The sequence below is a fragment of the Spea bombifrons genome, chromosome 4 (genome assembly GCF_027358695.1).
Source record: "Spea bombifrons isolate aSpeBom1 chromosome 4, aSpeBom1.2.pri, whole genome shotgun sequence".
In the NCBI taxonomy this organism is placed as follows: Eukaryota; Metazoa; Chordata; class Amphibia; order Anura; family Pelobatidae; genus Spea; species Spea bombifrons.
The window spans coordinates 8,488,771-8,506,593 of record NC_071090.1 but is presented as its reverse complement, the minus strand read 5'-3'; the positions used below and the strand labels follow the sequence as shown (position 1 = coordinate 8,506,593).

The 17,823-nt window shown below is 45.4% G+C and overlaps 1 protein-coding gene across 1 annotated transcript in view; it reads left to right on the top strand.

Moving 5' to 3' along the window:
• Positions 1-3,354: 3,354 nt before the first annotated feature.
• The window catches only part of GALNT10 (polypeptide N-acetylgalactosaminyltransferase 10), a 58,377-nt gene continuing 43,908 nt past the window's right edge, over positions 3,355-17,823 (top strand). Inside the window, exon 1 of the mRNA XM_053462352.1 lies at positions 3,355-3,631. Coding sequence (XP_053318327.1) covers positions 3,482-3,631 — 150 coding nt within the window. The 5' untranslated portion in view covers positions 3,355-3,481. The remainder of the gene's footprint in view (positions 3,632-17,823) is intronic.

Sequence of the window (17,823 nt, the reverse complement as noted above, 5' to 3'; positions counted from 1 at the left end):
TTTTTGGAGTGCGAACGGAGAAGGGCATAGAAACATAGAACTTTCTGGCAAATAAGAACCATTTGGCCCGTCCAGTCTGTCCATTTTTTCCTGATATGACTCAGATCTTAATGAGTCTTTGATCTTGTCTCAGATTCAGGATAGCTTTATGCCCATCCCATGCATGTTTAACCCCTTAGGACGCACCTGTATCTCTTGGCATTTTGACTAATGGCTGGCTGGTTTACTGTCATCAGATCACCGTTACACCAACAAAGAGGAGAGAAAAGACCAAGACCATGTTGGGATCTATGATTACTCCCCATGCTGGTTGATCACACACATTGCGATTAGCAATGCAGGGCTATGGAGCCCTGCTTGCTGATCACAGTGGGGATCAGCACAGGAGAGATCAGAGGGAGATCTTCCAAAAAAAAAATAAGAATAATAAAAATGTAAAGAGGCTCTAATGTTCTGAACAAAATAAAGAATAATTTGTGTGTGCACATCAAATATGGAAAAGGGGAATAATGGTTTAAACATATCATAAAAATGCTTAAAAAGCTTTAGTGGATAAACACCCTCAATGCTGTAGGGCTTACATTCTCCCAAGGTATTAGCCTCTACACCGTCTAATGGAGGCTCTTTCATTCATCTACCACGCTCATGAACTCGCCGTATCAATTAAAGACATGCGCGCTCATTAGTCGTTCACTTAACCATTTAAAAACTCCTGTGAATAAAGTAAATAAAATTAATTGAGCGTCCACAGCCACCGAGCTCACATAGCATCATATCACAAATGTTTATGATCGGCTTATGATTAAGCGCCTGGTGCGTGAAACTCGTAAGGCTGCTTTGTAAAGTTGCTCGATGTCTCCCACCGCGTTGCTGCGCAGCACATTCTCCTACTGATCACTGATGAGTTATTTGTGCAAATTAATTACTCGGAGACGCCCGAGCGCTGAATCCATTCGCCTTTCAATCTGATGATTGCGCAACTAAAACAGAGATGCCTTCTAACGGGGTGTTTGGAAAGCAATCCGAAGACGGTCGGTGCGTCACTGGTCCGCTGAAGCTGCTTTTTTCTTTATTTGACTGCATATCGTGGTTATCTTCTCACATTAAACTCAAACAGGGAAGTATCTTTATAAATGCAGAACCCTGCTTACCAGCTGAGGGGCTTTACCTAGAATTTGTATCTTGTGACTTATCTTTCTCCAATTTAGAAAAGGAATAAGATATTTTAAATACAGAGCTTATCAGTATACTTTGCAGCTTTGATACAGGTTACTTTGACTCGCAGGGCTGTACATGCAGCCAACATGCTCAAAAGGCGGATGTCAGGGGCCGGGGCCGGACTGCTAATCACGAGGTGGCCCTGGCAATTTAAGTCCAGCAGCCGTCTGATTACATATTTGCGGCTGATGGATGGGCCTGATCTGCCGGTACAGTGACAGATCGGATGAGCGTGATGGCCAGTGGCCCGTTGGCCATTGGCCAGTCCAGGCCTGGTCAGGGGAGGGAAGAGAGACAGAGGGACTTAGAATCAGGAATCAAAATACATATTTACACATATTACATACACATAATTTACATATTGCCTAGAATTTATTATGAAAAAAGCCCTCGTTATCCATCATCAGAACCAAACTCAACACGGTACGGTTTTCATTCTATGACATCATCCACAGGCAAGTGGAACTTTTTATAGGACATGCAATTTGTCGTCCTATTTTTTTTTTTTTTTGCTGTTTTCCATTTCTTGATTTTTTATTTTTAGAGATCTTGAGCCGTGCCAAGTGATTACGGCTAATCAGCGCTAATTAAAACACCTGGAGTGATTCTTTTTCCTAATATCTTGAAACTCTCATTATTTATCCTCGGGTATACATTTCACCATCTTAAAGTTTGAGGAATACATAAACATCCTACCCAAACCATCCGAACGACCAACAACCTCTACAGATTATCTCGACCAACTTCTCCCCATCCAAGCCGTCCTCTCCTGTTTCTCTTCCCCCTCAACTAGATTGCAAGCTCCCAAGAGCAGGGCCTCCCCATGGCCGGTCCCTTCACATGGCGAAGGGGCAGTTTGTGACGGCTGCTCTGTAGGAAGTATTTAAGCGAATTACCTGCTCCTGTTTAAACTTTAACTACAGACACCAGGAAGGGTAATTTTCCGCACCGAATGATTAGAACGGGCGAAGGTTAACTCTTCTCGTAATAAGGATGCTACAGGTCACAGGTCAACGATAAGATAATTAATTACGGGCCAATTCCAGATGGCGACGGGACGGCCGTCGGGAACATTTCTTTCCCACAAAGAGCCACAAGGATCCGAATATATGATGGGATGGAGCATTTTCTCGGGTCCACAATCTTTTGGAATAAGATCTAGTTTGCTCCGATTCGTTATGTACCTAATAGCCTTACGCATGCCTATGTTTCCACCCCCGCGCAATGTGTCCACCCCCGCGCAATGTGTCAACCCCCGCGCAATGATTCCACCCCCGCACAATGCTTGCACTCCCTCGCCGTATTAAATAAACACTTTCTTTGCATTCCCCCCCAGAAGCGTCAGCGCAGGTCCTTTACCGGTCAGGCCGGTTTCCGTTGGGCTCGGTTGGGGGTCCGCGCCTCAGTAAGGAAGCAAAGACCACCCGCAGCCGCCGTCCATCAAAGACACAAAGAACGTACGAGGAGCCGGGCTAGACGCGGCCCCTACAGCCACAGAACACCCTTACAAAGGGGAAAGCCTGCTCTCCGGTGTCACTGCGCTGCCTCACACCTAATACACTGCCTATTAGTAACGAGTACTACCCTGCCTGCCACCCTCCACATCAATCCCATCTCCACCCTCCACACCACCATCACTCACCGTCACCCTCCACACCACCCTCCACACCACTACTACCACGCGCTGCCACTCTCCACACTACTGCCACCCTCCACACCCCCACTACCATGCACTGCCACCCTCCACACCACTACTACCACCCTCCACACCACTACTACAACGCACTGCCACCCTCCACTCCACTACTACCACCCTCCACACCACCACTACCACGCACTGCCACCCTCCACACCACCATCACTCACCGCCACCCTCCACACCACCACTACCACGCACTGCCACCCTCCACACCACTACTACCACCCTCCACACCACTACTACAACGCACTGCCACCCTCCACTACTACCACACACTGCCACCCTCCACTCCGCTACTACCACGCGCTGTAACCACCCAGCCGGGTCTCACCCGCACACAGTACACCCCGCTCAGTCTCCGCCCTGGGGGTGGCGCCGTGTCGGGGGCGCGCGTCATGCCCCGCCCCCTCGCCCCGGTGCGCGGCGGGTCACTTCGCTGGAAGCGCCTGGCACTCGGTTGCTTGCTGGCTGTGTCCGCCTGTCGGTCAGCCTGTCTGTCTGCTAGTCGGTCCTCGGGGTCGGTGCGGACGGGACAGGGGGTGGGAGACCGGGCGTGGGCTCCATATGCGGCGGAAGGAGAAGCGGCTCCTGCAGGCGGTGGGGCTGGTGCTGGCCGCCCTGCTTTTCCTGCCCAACGTGGGTCTTTGGTCTCTGTACCGGGAGCGGCAGCTGGAGAACTCGGGGGGCAGTAACCGGGGACCAGAGGAAGCGCAGGTAAGAAGATGCCCCGGCAGCCACTCGCAGCCAGCTGTGCGGGGTAATTGACTGAAGCCCCTGTGTGTATCCGGGTGTGTCCGGGTGTGTCCCGGGGCACTCCTCATCCAGGGTGTCAGTACAGGGGCATCTGTCACCTCATCATCTGGGGGAGAGCCCCGTCACACAAAGAGTTTCCGCCGCTGAAGGGGTTAAGACTTTAGTATGTTTTGAGTGTAAACAGAAGTTTGTCTGGGCGTGATGTGAGTGTCAGGCTGATCGGTGTGACTGTGTCAGGGGTATCTGTCAGTGCCCTTCCCAGTTGCCCCGGGCTGTGTCGGTGCACTTTGAGATGACGTGGGCTTAAGTGTGACCTGGAAAGGTGTTTCGGTGTCGGTGGTAATGCCCGGTCACATCTTTGTGTGTGTGGGGGGGTGCACTCGTACTAAAGTGGGACCTTTTCTTATATGTTACAGATGTGTCTTGCAAGGGTTAATAAATCGCCCCTTTCATGTTGTTGAATGTTTAAGTATCTTTAAATATGACGTCATCAGAGAAAATGCAGCCTCTGAGTAGCTGCTGGTCTGGTTTGGGTTAAAGGTCTGTTTAGCACCAAACATATAATTAAAAGTGGCTTGAAAGGAAAGCCTCTCTGTCCCTCTACACAGAGTATATATATATATATATGATATATAATGTGTACATGATCTATATATATATATTATATATATATTATACAGTGTCAGGGTGAAGGGGCAGATTCTCAGGGTCACAAAGTCTGGAACTGACTCCTTCCTACTCTACATAGCTGTGATCATATATAAGATAAGCATGTTATGGTGGATATCCCTGCTTGCATGCAGGTGACTCAGTTAAGTGTATCTTTAATGAGAAGTAACGTTTCCATGTTCTAGTCATTTTATTACTCATTTAGTTACACATTTGGTGACTCGCTACATAGAATCTGCACGACTGGCTTTTAAAGGGTTAATATTTCAAGTCTCAGGGTCTGCTTGTTTAGAAAGTTCCCAGGTATGAATATATATATGTTTATGTTTATGTTTAAATACTGTGTGTATGTGTGTGTGTATATATATATGTTTATATACTGTGTGTGTGTATGTATATATATATAGATTGTAAGCTCTTTGAGCAGGGCCGTCCTCACCTGTTGTTTCTGTAAGTCTAAGTGTTATAAGCTACTTGTAATGTCTTGTCTACCCATTGTACAGCGCTACTGAATATGATGGTGCTAATTGTGTGTTTGTGTATATGTATATATGTGTGTGTATATATGTGTGTGTTTGTGTATCTATATGTCCGTGTAAATATGTTTGTGTATATATCGTTTGAGCAGGGCCCTCTCACCTATATATGTGTTGTTTGTGTATATATGTGTGTTGTGTGTGTATATATGTGTGTTGTGTGTGTGTGTATATATGTGTATATCTGTATGTGTTTGTGTATATGTGTGTATATCTGTATGTGTTTGTGTATATATGTGTATATCTGTATGTGTTTGTGTATGTGTGTATATATGTGTGTTGTGTTTGTATATATATGTTGTGTTTGTATATGTGTGTATATCTGTATGTGTCTGTGTATGTGTGTATATATGTGTGTTGTGTTTGTGTATATCTGTATGTGTTTGTGTGTATATGTGTGTTTGTGTATATCTGTATGTGTTTGTGTGTATATGTGTGTTTGAGTATATCTGTATGTTTGTGTGTATATGTTTGTATGTGTATGTGTTTGTGTGTATATATGTGTGTTGTGTTTGTGTATATATGTGTATATCTGTTTGTGTGTATGTGTATGTGTATATCTGTATGTGTTTGTGTATATATGTTTGTTTGTGTATTTGTATGTTTAGCGGTGTGATGTAGCAGGAGCCGCGTTTCTCTCCCCGTCCTTGAGCTTTACTTGTTAAACTTCATTGATTGACAGTTCATTTATGATGACTGCTCTGCTGTAACTTGAAACTTCAGTCTGCCTAACTCCTGACAGTACCTCCCACCGTCTTAAAAGCCCCAGTGGTGGGGCAGAAGCGAGGGGGTGATTATATCTCTTAACTCCCCCCCCCCGCCTAACATTCCTTGCAACAGTTTCTGTGGATAAATGGTGCAAAGTTCAAAAAGTGGTCTTATCACCGTAGCAACCAGTGGAATGATCCAATCAACTAAAAGATTCCACTGGTTGCTGTGGTGATAAGACCACATTTCAAACGTGGTACCAGAATCACTTTGTATGCGTGAGCTCCTGACCAGGGACAGTGTACCGGTAACCGCGTCACGCCGGGTATTATACTTCGCCCGGGCGTTTCATAGTAGGTAAGTGGGGCGGCCACCCAGCAGAAATGGTAAAGGCCGATACAGTGATGAAATTGAAACATACAGTCAGATAACACTTGAACCCTTCCTGTGCGAAGCACACGCTTACCCCGCTGGCACCGACAGGGTTAAAATTCTGTACGTCCTGTGCCCGAGATGCCGGGGGGCCATTGAGTGCTACCCGCTGACCAGCTGCAGTGTGAACGTATGTAATGTATGTATAGAGTGTAATATATATATATATATATATATATATATATATATATATAGTATAAGCAGATTCCCGGGTGAGGTCCTGCTCCGGTATGTTGGTGATATAGACTTTTCTCCGAGGTGTGATTCTCGTTCCATTAAGAAAGTTGTATATCGCTGGGGCAAATTCGCTTAGTAGCGCTCCGCTCGTGCTCTTTTGTTTGTTTCTTTGAGTCGTGAGCATGTTGGTGCCATGTTTATTTACTAAGGGAACAGTATAATGCCCCGTACGCTGCGTGTATGTATTCGCGCGGTGGGGTTGTTAGACCCTGTGGCTGGCGGTGAGAATGTTGCGTGTGCACAGCGGTAAGCGTGTGAATGCATGAATGTATAGGAGGATGAACCCCTCCATGCCTGACATGGAGGCAACATGTCAAAGTCCTTCTCTTTGTACATAACCTGAAATGAGCAGAAAAGGGTACGTTTCCGTCCGGTACGTCCTCCGGTTATTATGGAGGTGCCTTATTACCTTTTTCCACCGAGCCCCCCTCGTCCCGTCGAGTTTCCCGAACCATGAGGGGCTCGCTCCGGGGACGGCAGGCGGGCGCAGGACCGTAACCCGGATCTCCTCTATCATTTATCGCTCTCTGTCAGGATGGCCGCCTGCGGGAGGACCGGCGGAGAAGACTTTTGTTCCTTGAGTGCGAACGCCGCAAATCCGTCATCTTTCCCGACGGCCGCATCAAAAAGATCTTTCTTCTCCCGTCCCCGGCGCTGCCGGCGCTCTCTAAACACCCAAATTTACTGTCACGGCGGAAGCTGCTGTGATCTTCAACGCGAGTTCAGGCTCGTATTTTTTTCCCGCGCGCTCTTATTGTTGCGGCGCTCTTTAATTTATAGAGCCCTAGATCTTTATTGGCTCGTTAGACGGCGCTCAGATCTATGTCTAGTGAACTCTAACGGCATTCTTCTTTCTTCTTTCTTCTTCTAGTTCTTGTAAGCGTCCCTGGGATTCTATCTGCGGGGAACAGACGGGTATACATTATATACTGGGGAGGAAGAAAGCAGCGCAGGCATATACCGAGTGATTTAAGTTTACCCTTTCGCTGCCAGAGTGGCGGGAGGGAAAGGGATAGAAGGGGATCGTACACTCAAGAACGAGTAATACGATAAAATAATGTCCCTGTCCTGAAGAGGCGAACTAGAGGGACAGATGTTTAGATGTAAGGGAATTTTACTTTTCTGAGACGGTGGTGAGTAAAGGGAACAGCCTCCCACCAGAAGTGGTAGATGCTTTTACACTAAGGGAATTTAAACGTGCATAAAAAAAAAAAACCTGTTAAGCCCCGCCCCTTTCCCTTGGCTGGACATTTTGGCCCGATCCCTGTTCGGATCCTAGCACTCCTTACCCGCTAACATTTAAGGTGGCCAAATTAGGACATCTTTGTTGGGGGATGTTTCTGGAAGCAGGGAGGGGAGCACGGCCGCATAGCGTGTCCCACCTAACTTATGGCGCTCGGCTGCAGAGCATCTCGAGGAGGCCACATGGGAGCTTCCCAACCGGCCCGTGATCCTCACCGCCCGCAAAGAAAAGTAGGACAGTCTGTGGAACAACAAGGCTGCCCTGTAGAAAGCAGGACACTTGGGGGGAATGCTTTTCAATCCTAAAATCTACTTGTTGGGTTGACTGTGGGGGCCACGACCCTTAGTGATGAGGGACGTCTAGCGGGTTACGGTCCTACCAGAGTTTGCAGAGAGTTATAGTTTTAACTTCTTGACTTTTCTATACATTATGATGGGCCACCCTCGGGAAGCTTCTGCTGCTGGGAAAGCTTGACTGGCCCTGTATAATGAATAGTTAAGTGAGTGAGATTTCTTAAGTCTCCTTACCCACTGAATTATGGATTTTACAGGGCCAGCTTAGCCCTTCAAGCTGGTGGAGCTTGCCAGTTTTGGTACTTCATAGTGAGTAGTGAAGTGATTAGAGCGGAACTCACGACTCTCCTCTAAACTCTGCCAACTGTGTTTAGTGAATAAACCCCACTGAAGTGGGTTACGTCCTGAGCACCAGTGCTGAGTATGCACTTGGACCATGTAAATCTGATTACGAAGGTGGAAGTTCCTGTAAAGATGTGTCCGGGTCCTACCGGCATCTGGCTTTTCTTAACGGTCAAATGGTTTAAGAACACTATAAAGAAAGCGTTCTTTGAGACATAATCAGGGTTATGGAAATGCTTTTAATCTCGGAACACACATTTCCTCCTGGAAGATTTGCTATTTATTAACTTGTTGACGCTTTATTTAAGGAAGAATATATATAATTTTTTGTTCTTTTTCAGGACTTAAGTTAAGCCATTCATAAATGCCAAAGCATGCACCACCTGACACTAACAAGACAAATAATTTTAAGCATGTTTCCCCATTATATTAAAGAATGTGCGGAGCCAAAACATCAAAGTTAGACTAAATATTTTTCTTAAATGCAGAAATAAGCGTTTTTTAGGCAATCGCTGTGCCTAATGCATTTCTTTGACCGGAGGAGGGTGTTTGGCTGGACAGATAATTGAAGTCTGGTTGCTATGGCTTCTAAAATCGTACAAATAGCACCTAATTTATTCTACTGTCTTATAATTATCTCTATAGCTGGATCCCTTCCAGGCTTCTAAAATATAATGTCTGGCTCTACTTTGACTTGCCCGGGCTGACTTGCTCCCGGGAGTGAAGGCTGGCTTTGAAGGGCTTGCCACAAAACAATGGATCTGCCAGTAGGGAGCCCTCTGAATGCTGACAGCTCTGCCATTGGGGGCTGCAGGATCCAGGCACGTTGCCTAATCACACAATGTGCACTCAGCCGTCAAGGTATTATGGCAGGAGACCCGATCAGGCTATCTACAGACCCCAGAGTCCCTGCCAATGTCAGCCATGACTCACTTTAGGGAAATGCCTGAACTTCTGTTCGGGCATTTAAATCTCATGTGAATGTAACAGCGCTCAGAAAGAGCATCGTCGCATTCGATATGACAGCTGAGGGCCACAAATTTTGGGCCCAGCTGACCTCCCGGTTGGTAAGTAGCAGGTCAGAGGAGAATGGGAGGTATGCGTTCTGAGCAGAGGGATGTTGGAGAGAATGGGAAAGAGCAGGAAGGGGCTGGGAGGATAAAAGGGGAGCTGGAAGGGCCGGGAAGAGGCTGCGCTGAGCAGTGGACAGCTAAGGCAACAGAAGACTCTTATCACTTTGTGAACTGAAATGCTGGACGGGTTAGCGACCAATCAGAGTGCAGCATGTGCACTCGGATTAGATCATACTGTGAGTCTCAATGAAAATTCCCACGGTGATAAGGCCATTTTATACACACAGGGTATTGTGCAAAACGTTTGTCCAGGTGTGAAAAATAGTATGAACTAAGCATTCTTTCAAAAATATTCTTAGTTTATTTTTCAATCTAACAAAATGCAAAGTGAGGGAACAAAAGAAAGATTTAAATCAAATCAATATTTGGTGCGATCGCCCTTTGCCTTCACAACAGCATCAGTTCTTCTAGGTACACTTGCCGAAAGTCAAGAATTTTGTAGGCTTATAGTTAGGTGTACGATTAAACAATTATACTAAACAGGTGCTAATGATCCTTTATTTAATATGTAGGTTGAAACACAATAGTTAACTAAAACAGAAACAGCTGTTTGGGAGGAATAAGACAGGATAAGGAACATCCAAACTCGCTAATAAGGTGAGGTTGGTGAAGACAGTTTAATGTCAAAAGGCATCCATCATGGCAGGACTGAGCACAGCAACAAGACACAAGGTAATTATACTGCATCAGCAAGCTCTCTCAGGCAGAAATTCCAAGCGGACGGTTGTTTCCAGGTGTTCTGTCCAAGCTCTTTTGAAAAAAAGCATAAATAAACCGCGGATGTTGAGAACATGAAGATGAAGTGGTCGGCCAAGGAAACTGTCCAGCAGATGAAAGACCCATCATGCTGACTTTCTTTCCCAGTCGGAAGATGTTCAGCTGTGCCATTAGCTCAGCATTGGCAGAAAACAGTGGGATCCTGGTACACCCATCTAGAGGACTGCACTGGGAGGCGGGTCCTGCGGGTCCCGCGGGACCCGCCAAAAAACTTGCGGGCGCGGGCGGTCTTGCTGGGGCTGCGGGCGGGAGCGGGCGGTCAGGCACTGTACCTGCGGGTCCCGGTAATCCCGCGCAGTCCCGCAAGGCTGCCATCTTGCTGCTCCCTCACAGCTTGCTCCGCCCAGGAACAAAACGGAGTCACGTGATGTGACGTCACTTCCTGTGACTCCGCCTTGTTCCTGGGCGGAGCAAGAGAAGAGACGCTGTGAGGGAACAACTCGAGGGCAGCCGCGCGGGAGTGCGCGGGAAATCAGGTAAGGAGGCGGGCATGATTGGCCACAAATGTGGCGGGAGCGGGCGGGATTGGCCACAAATGTGGCGGGAGCGGGCGGGAGCGGAACACCCACATTGCGGGAGCGGGCGGGAGCGGGATTAAAATCCGCGGGAGCGGGCGGGAGCGGGCGGGAGCGGGATTAAAAAAGTAGTCCCGCCCAGGGCTCTACACCCATCTACTGTCTGGAGAAGACTGGTGAGAAGTGGTCTTCATCGAAGACTTGTGGCCAAAAAGCCACACTGGGGTGCAGAAAAATGGCAGACGGTGACTGATGAATCAGAATTTGAAATATTTGGCTGTAGCAGAAGGCAAAGGTCTGGAGAGCGGTACAAGAATGAGTGTTTGCAGATAACAGGGAAGCATGGTGGAGGTTCCTCGCAAGTTTGGGGCTGCCTTTCTGCAAATGGATTTGGTCAGAATGAATGGTCTCCTCAATGCTGAGACGTACAGGCAGATACTTACCCATCATGAAATACCATCGGGAAGGCGTCTGATTGTCCCCAAATTAATTCTGCATAATGGCAATCGCCCCAAACATAGAGCCAAAGCCATTGAGAACTACTTTCAGCTTAAAGAAGACTGGAAGTCCTGGAATGGCCCCACAGAGCCCTGATCTCAACATCATCAAGAGAGAAACAACTGAGGCTGCTTAAAATCCACAGACTAACTGTGATTAGTTCCCCAAGATATCTGCAACAACCTACCTGCCGAGTTCCTTCAAAAACTGTATGAGAGTCTAGAAGAATTGATGCTGGTTTAAGGGCAAAGGGCGGTCACATGGAATATTGATTTGATCTTTGATTTCTTTCTGTCCATGTCTATTAATTTTTCTATTTTTGAAAGCATTCTTACGATATTTTTTGTACGCCTGCCTAAAATATTTGCACAGTACCGTACGCGCCTTTATTTTGCGTTGCCGGCTGGCGGATAGGATGCATTGTTTGACTCGTTCTACCGATGCTAATCCCTGAATATTCTCTGCCTCGTCGGCCGCATTATTCAAATAGAAGAGGAGTAGTAAGTAAACTCTCTGGGTTTATTCAGTCATTAACATTATGGCCCAGACAATAGGCCCACTTACTGTAACAGCCAACATCGTCAAAATCTATGATCTGTTTGGCCGAGCCTCGCAGGCTATTGAAACGTTTGAAATGTAACATTTAGTCTTCCAAATGAACCACAATCTACGGCTCTTTTTCTTGGAGCCTGCCGCGCTGAACAATTTCAATACTTCTGATTCTAAATGATTGTAGAATTTTTATTTTTTTTTTCTTCATGCTTTTTCTATGTATTTTATTTCCATATTATGAGGTTGCCATGGTAATTTCTGTTTGCTTAGTGTGTGTGAATAGCAAAGCTACACTGCGGCAATATGAAATTAGACAATTTTTATCAGCTGCCAATAGAGATCATCACTGGATTAGCTGCAAAAAAAAAAAAAAAGAGTTCGTATTTCAGATATTGTGAAAAACCTTTTGTTCCGTTCATATGTCATCATTTTAGGTAAAGGTAGTCATTTAGGTAAAGGGAGTTTTTTTGTTATAAATGATTTAAACACAATTATTAGGTTTGACATATGCCATAATTGAATGAATAATCTTGTTAATCATGGCACTTATGATGTCATCATACTAGAGCAGCAGATCAGGTGAGCATGTGGAGCTGTTGGCCAGTGGCCCACCGGCCATTAGCCCAGTGTGCCAGAGGGCCAATCTGGGCCAGGGTCAGAGAATCTGTATGAATGAATAAGTGAATGAATGAATGTGTATAAATGTGTGTTAGCATGGATGTGAACGTGTAAGTGTTTGTGTGTTGACATGGAAGTGTTGGGGGGGCAAAGATGGCACAAACTGGTTGTTTGGGGGCAGAAATTGCTATTTTGATGGCAAATAGTGCGACTCAGATAGGTATGTATAAAGAGTGTGTTGCATGGGCACAAGAGCTCGAGCACGCAATAAAGTATATATGGGGCTGGGGTATCAATATTTCCAGGGCTGCTTTTCATTCCCAGTCCTGGTTTGGGGAAAGCATGTTATAAGCTACCACCTTTTATTATTCATTTTTTCAGCATTTTAGGTCTATAAGAATTTAGAGTGCTGTGACGCTCCCTTTATAATCTTTTACTAGTTGCATATTAAAAATCTGCGAGTGGACAATGTCTTCATCTCACTTCACGTCTGGCAAAGAAACCGGGGGGAACATCTGCTTTTTGTTATTCTAATACCTCATCCATCCTTCTTATGCTCAAGGGACCCGTAACAAGAGCAGCGCATGGATTATAGTTTGACTCCAGACGCTTGGCTAATTCATTAAGATGGATGTCATATTGGTTATTTGCCTGAGCGCGTGTGCGTGAGACGCCGTTAATGTGTTATATTTAATAAGCGGCGTGCGCAGCCCTTTTCTTTCCTTTGTTAAATGCATTCACTCAATCAGCCCGTTCCCGCGTGTGCCTTCCTAATATAAAGTGTTTTATGAAATAATAGTAATCATAAGTGTCTCGGCAGTTATCCTGCCACCTGCTTTAATACAGGAATGGCTGTGATGGGCATCTAGAGGCGTCCACCCTTGTTCTACAGGAGAAGTTACAGTTCCTGCATGACGGAAGGCTTGTTTTGGTTCAGAAGTTGGGTGTTCGGTGTCGCTTTTAGTGATATTTATAGTTCTGTTCTGTTTAGCAGAGGACGTAGCATTTTCAGACCCCTGGCGTAGCATCAGGGACTTAATGTAGACCCCAGAAGTTCAATGGCCCCCAAGAGTACTTTTTGATACTGGCTTTAACGACATCTGCAAGTGACCTCCGTTGCATCTACTAAATTTCTCATAAGCGCATGGGGAGCTTGCCCCTCAACGCATCTTACAGGAGCCCCCCACACTTGTTTTTTTCGACTCTTCAGATCCTAAAACTACACTGCGGGCATCTAACTTGTGTTTTATGTTCTGTGGATGGATCCCTGATGGCTTGTAATAAAAAAATCAAACTGGCTCTTGAATTGTTTTTTCTCTGGCCCCTAACTCCTAAGCAGAGTCTTAGCCGCGAGTGTAGTGAACTGTAACACGCGAAGGCTTTTGATGGGTGCTTAACTCTTTGTGTGCCACTCCTGTTGCGGGATAAAAATAATCTCTTGCCTGCGGTGTGTTGGTTCACTTTATTAAGTTCAGTTCTGATAGCTTCACTCAAGGAAGCTGCAAGTCAGGAAAAAACAGGAACACTACTTTTTGATGATGTTTAAAAATGCCTTCTTATTTCTACTGGCACTGATGTGGTTAAAAAATTTTTTTTACACGGTAAAATAAACTTTTGTACGGTATTTTGTTTTGACAGTAGAAAAGGATTCTTCCGACCATAGAACACAAAGTTACCAATTCAGGATTCTTGTATATTTTTAAATCGCTACACATTTTGTTAAAAAATATCTAATTATACACCGAGCTGTGCGGATTGGTTCCCCGAGTACAATGCCATAGATATAGTTAATCGGCAGGAAGAGGGGGTACTACAAACCCGCTGATCCTTTTACGGTCAGAAATGTTTGCATTAAAGGTGCTGTTCCACTGTTCCGGTAGATTCGACTGCTGGCCTTTCTACTACATTAAGCCAAGAAAGCTGAGCAGATCTATCATTTTATTCTTCGATCTGAAAGTTAAATCAGAAACGGAAAGGTGTAAGAAGCCTTTTCGGTTTCTACGGCAACAACCCGTCAGTGTCTGCTTTTGTGTCACATGATATTTTATCTGCAAAAAAAAAAGAAAGGGCAGCTGAAGCAACAGGGCTGCAGCTCAGTTTCTGAATAATGCATTTTAAAGTACTTATTGTGCGTTCTTCTTTTACAGAGGGTGTCGGGGGCCGTATACTGCCCCTTCCAAAGGGTTATTTCTGGGGTATTTAGGAATCCCCCCCCGAGGGTTCTAAGAATGGGGTTTCTGGTGCTGCACTTAGTTCAGAACATTTGTTTTGATCCCTTCGCCGTTTTTCAGGAGGCTCTCGCCGGCGAGTTGGTTTTTGACAGCAGGATTGAAATGAATTTGCTTAATTACGGTTAAATATTCAGCTACTTCCTGAAAACGGCGGCTATTTCTCCCAAGTTGTCAGTAACGCTGATGGATTCTGGTATTTTAGCAATATGTAGCAGCTTTAAATGGTCCATGCTGGAACATCCACAGTACATCTCCAGAACGTCCCACGATACCCCACCAGAAACCCCCCCCCTTTTTTTGTGGCGTGCACAGAAAAAGATATTTCGTTTCCGAGAGTTCCTAAATCAAGCTGAGCATTGTAGCCACTCTAGCCGTAGAAAGGCTGTCTATGCCAATCACCAGTGAGCCACAACAATAAGGGAACGATAACCAAATGGGGAGGAATAACCAGGCTTATCCTGAAGAACTGGAAGTAAAGGTGGCTGTTCCCATGGTGTACACAAATGGCAGGTTTCTAGCGTATCCATACATTTTGCTTATATTTATTTTTGTATTGAATTGTAAAATGTAGTATTTTAATTTTGATATAAAGTAGACGAGATTTGGGCCCCAACTCTTTGCCTTTTAGCGTTCCCCTCCCCCCCTTGTGTTAATAAGTATGACGTATACTTGTATAGTCTTTCTGCATATTGTGTGTACAAGGAATTGTCCGGCTTCTTTTTTTGCCAATCAGCGTAAGTGGAGGACAGCAGCAGCAAACAGGGCTGCAGCTTCTAAATCAAGGAAGGGCTTTGTGCTTTATTTTTTCATACAGAGAACATTTAATTTGCATATTTCTTTAATGAGGTTGTCAGAGACATTAAACTCTCTGTTCCCGATATGTCCTGTTAACTCTTTAGACTGAGCCTTTTCTAATTGATTTAGTATCCGCTATGAGCTTTAGGTTAAAAAAGTATGAGGAACATGGTGAACGTTGGAGTAAACATGTAGAGTATGGCATGTGGCTTTATGCAAGCCGCTCATTATTAATGACACGGATCATACATGTGCATGGAATAATAGGTTATTATTATTGCTTATTGTCTTATATAGATTACGCTTAAGTCTATAATTAGTTAACCCTTTTTGCAAGATTGACCCGAAATCAGGTCAGGAGCAGATTAGTTAAAGGAAAGGTCAAAGAACCTTTTGTCAAATGTTTCGTGCCATATGCATAAAAGCGGTTTAACCGGTAGATAATTGCCATTGTAGGCCAAGTCCTTCAGGTATAACTTGCGGACGTGAAATACTTGTTGAGCTTGCCCTAAAAAAAAATAATAATAAAATAGCAGACTTTATTTTCTGTTAATCTATGGGAAATCCCATAACTGGTCAGTATTGGAGCGTCGTATTGAGCGTCCGGTGTCTTTGCTGTGAGGTCCTCTTGCTTTAGCGTGTCTGGCTTCCTGAGAATTTGTAGTTACTAATCGAAGGGATGTTGGCCAAATACCGCGCCGCAGCCATCCAGCTGGCACCTACCTATGGACTGGTTTCAGCTCCCATCAGAGTTGGTCCAAATCAACACATAAGGAGTGGATTAGTAAGATATGGCTTGGTTGTCGCAAGGCTGTTGCCCACACAAGAGCAGCTTGGCAGCAGAACCCCCGACAAATCATCCTGCTCCGTATGTTTGTTTGGAATCGGTGGCTAGTTAGCGCTTAGCGATTAGCGCGCCATTTCCTGCTTTGGGTTTGTAGCCAAATTGAATTTCCCAAATTATCCGCTCCGTCCTATTTTTGTTCTTTAATTCTTTTCTTGGACTATTGAGTGCCCAAAAAGTCAACGTTGGTGATCGTCCTTCTGGCATTCAGAGTACCGCATCTTTCTACTGCAAGCAACTAAGTCTTTTAATTTCCTTAATAGACTCTGGGAGCGTCTGGAAGTCCGTGCGTTGTCGCGCTGCTACAGTAACTGCTTATTAACCAATTTCTCAACGGCGTCCTCCTCTCGGTAACAGCTGGGAACGGTCCCGCTGCCGCTTGGCTTTACTCGCCGGTTTGACATTTATTCACGTCTATGTATACCCGCGGCCCTCCGTTGTGATGTGTAGGGAAGGATGATGCTTTCACGCTGTTTTTTCCTGCTGCGTAATAGGGCAGATAACTATAGCCACGCGTCTTTTAGAACGACGGACGTCTGATCTGCTGGGAGTCTGCAGTAAACACTGCGTCCCCTTCCTGGCTTTAAGTGCTTAGGATATCATTTCTTCCATTCTATATCTTGTTGATTTCATTTTAAACAATACGTATGAAGCATGCCGATAATTCAGTTCTCAATAAAAAAAGGAGATTTCACCCCATTGCTTGGAATCCGGGTCAACAGAATAATCTATAAACTATAAATTTAAAGGAGAACACTTAAATTCTAAAGTATCTCCAGCCTACACCTCTAAACAGCCTTACATTTCACACTTCTATGCACTAAATAGACCTTTGGAACAGTGTTTACTGATTGAAATAAGCAATATACACTATATGACCAAAGGTGTGTGTATACCTCACCATCACACCTATATGAGTTTGTTGGACATCACATTAAAAAATCATGTGCATTAATATGGAGTTGGCCTAAGTTTTGCCGCTATATCAGTCTCTGTCTCCGGGGGAGGCTTTCCGCAAGATTTTGGAGCGTGTCTTTGGGAATTTTTGCCCATTCATCCGAAAAGGGGATGTGTGAGTGACTGTAACCAAGTCCATCCAACCATGTCTTGATGGACCTTGCTTTTGGCACCGGGGCGCAGTCATGCTGGAACAGGAAAGCGTCTTCTCCAAACTCTTCCCACAAAGTTGAGAGCAGAACATTGTCCAAAATGACTTTGTGTGCTGAAGCATTAATCTGTCCCTTCACTGGAAGTAAAGGGCCCAAACCCTGAAAAACAGCCCCAGACCATTATCCCTGCTCCACCAGCTTACAGCAGGCACTATACATTCTGGTAGATGGCGTTCTCCTGACATCCGGCAAACTCAGATCTGTCCATCAGACTTCCAGAAAGTGAAGGGTGATTCATCGCTCCAGAGAATGTTTCTGCAGCTCCAGAGCCCAATGGCGGTGGCTTTACACCACTCCAGCTGGCACTTGGCATTGCGCATAGTGATCTTCAGCTTGTGTGCAGCTCCTCAGCCATGGAAACCCATTTCATGAAGCCCCCGACGCACAGAGCTTGTGCTGATGCTGCTTCCAGGGGGCAGGTTGGATCTCTGTATTCAGTGACGCTACAGAGAACAGGTGATTTTTGGTCACTACACGCTTCAGCACTCAGCGGCCCCACTCTGTGAGTGCGCCTCCTCGAGTATGTGGTTTTCATACCAGACATAAAGTGCAGTTAAAGAA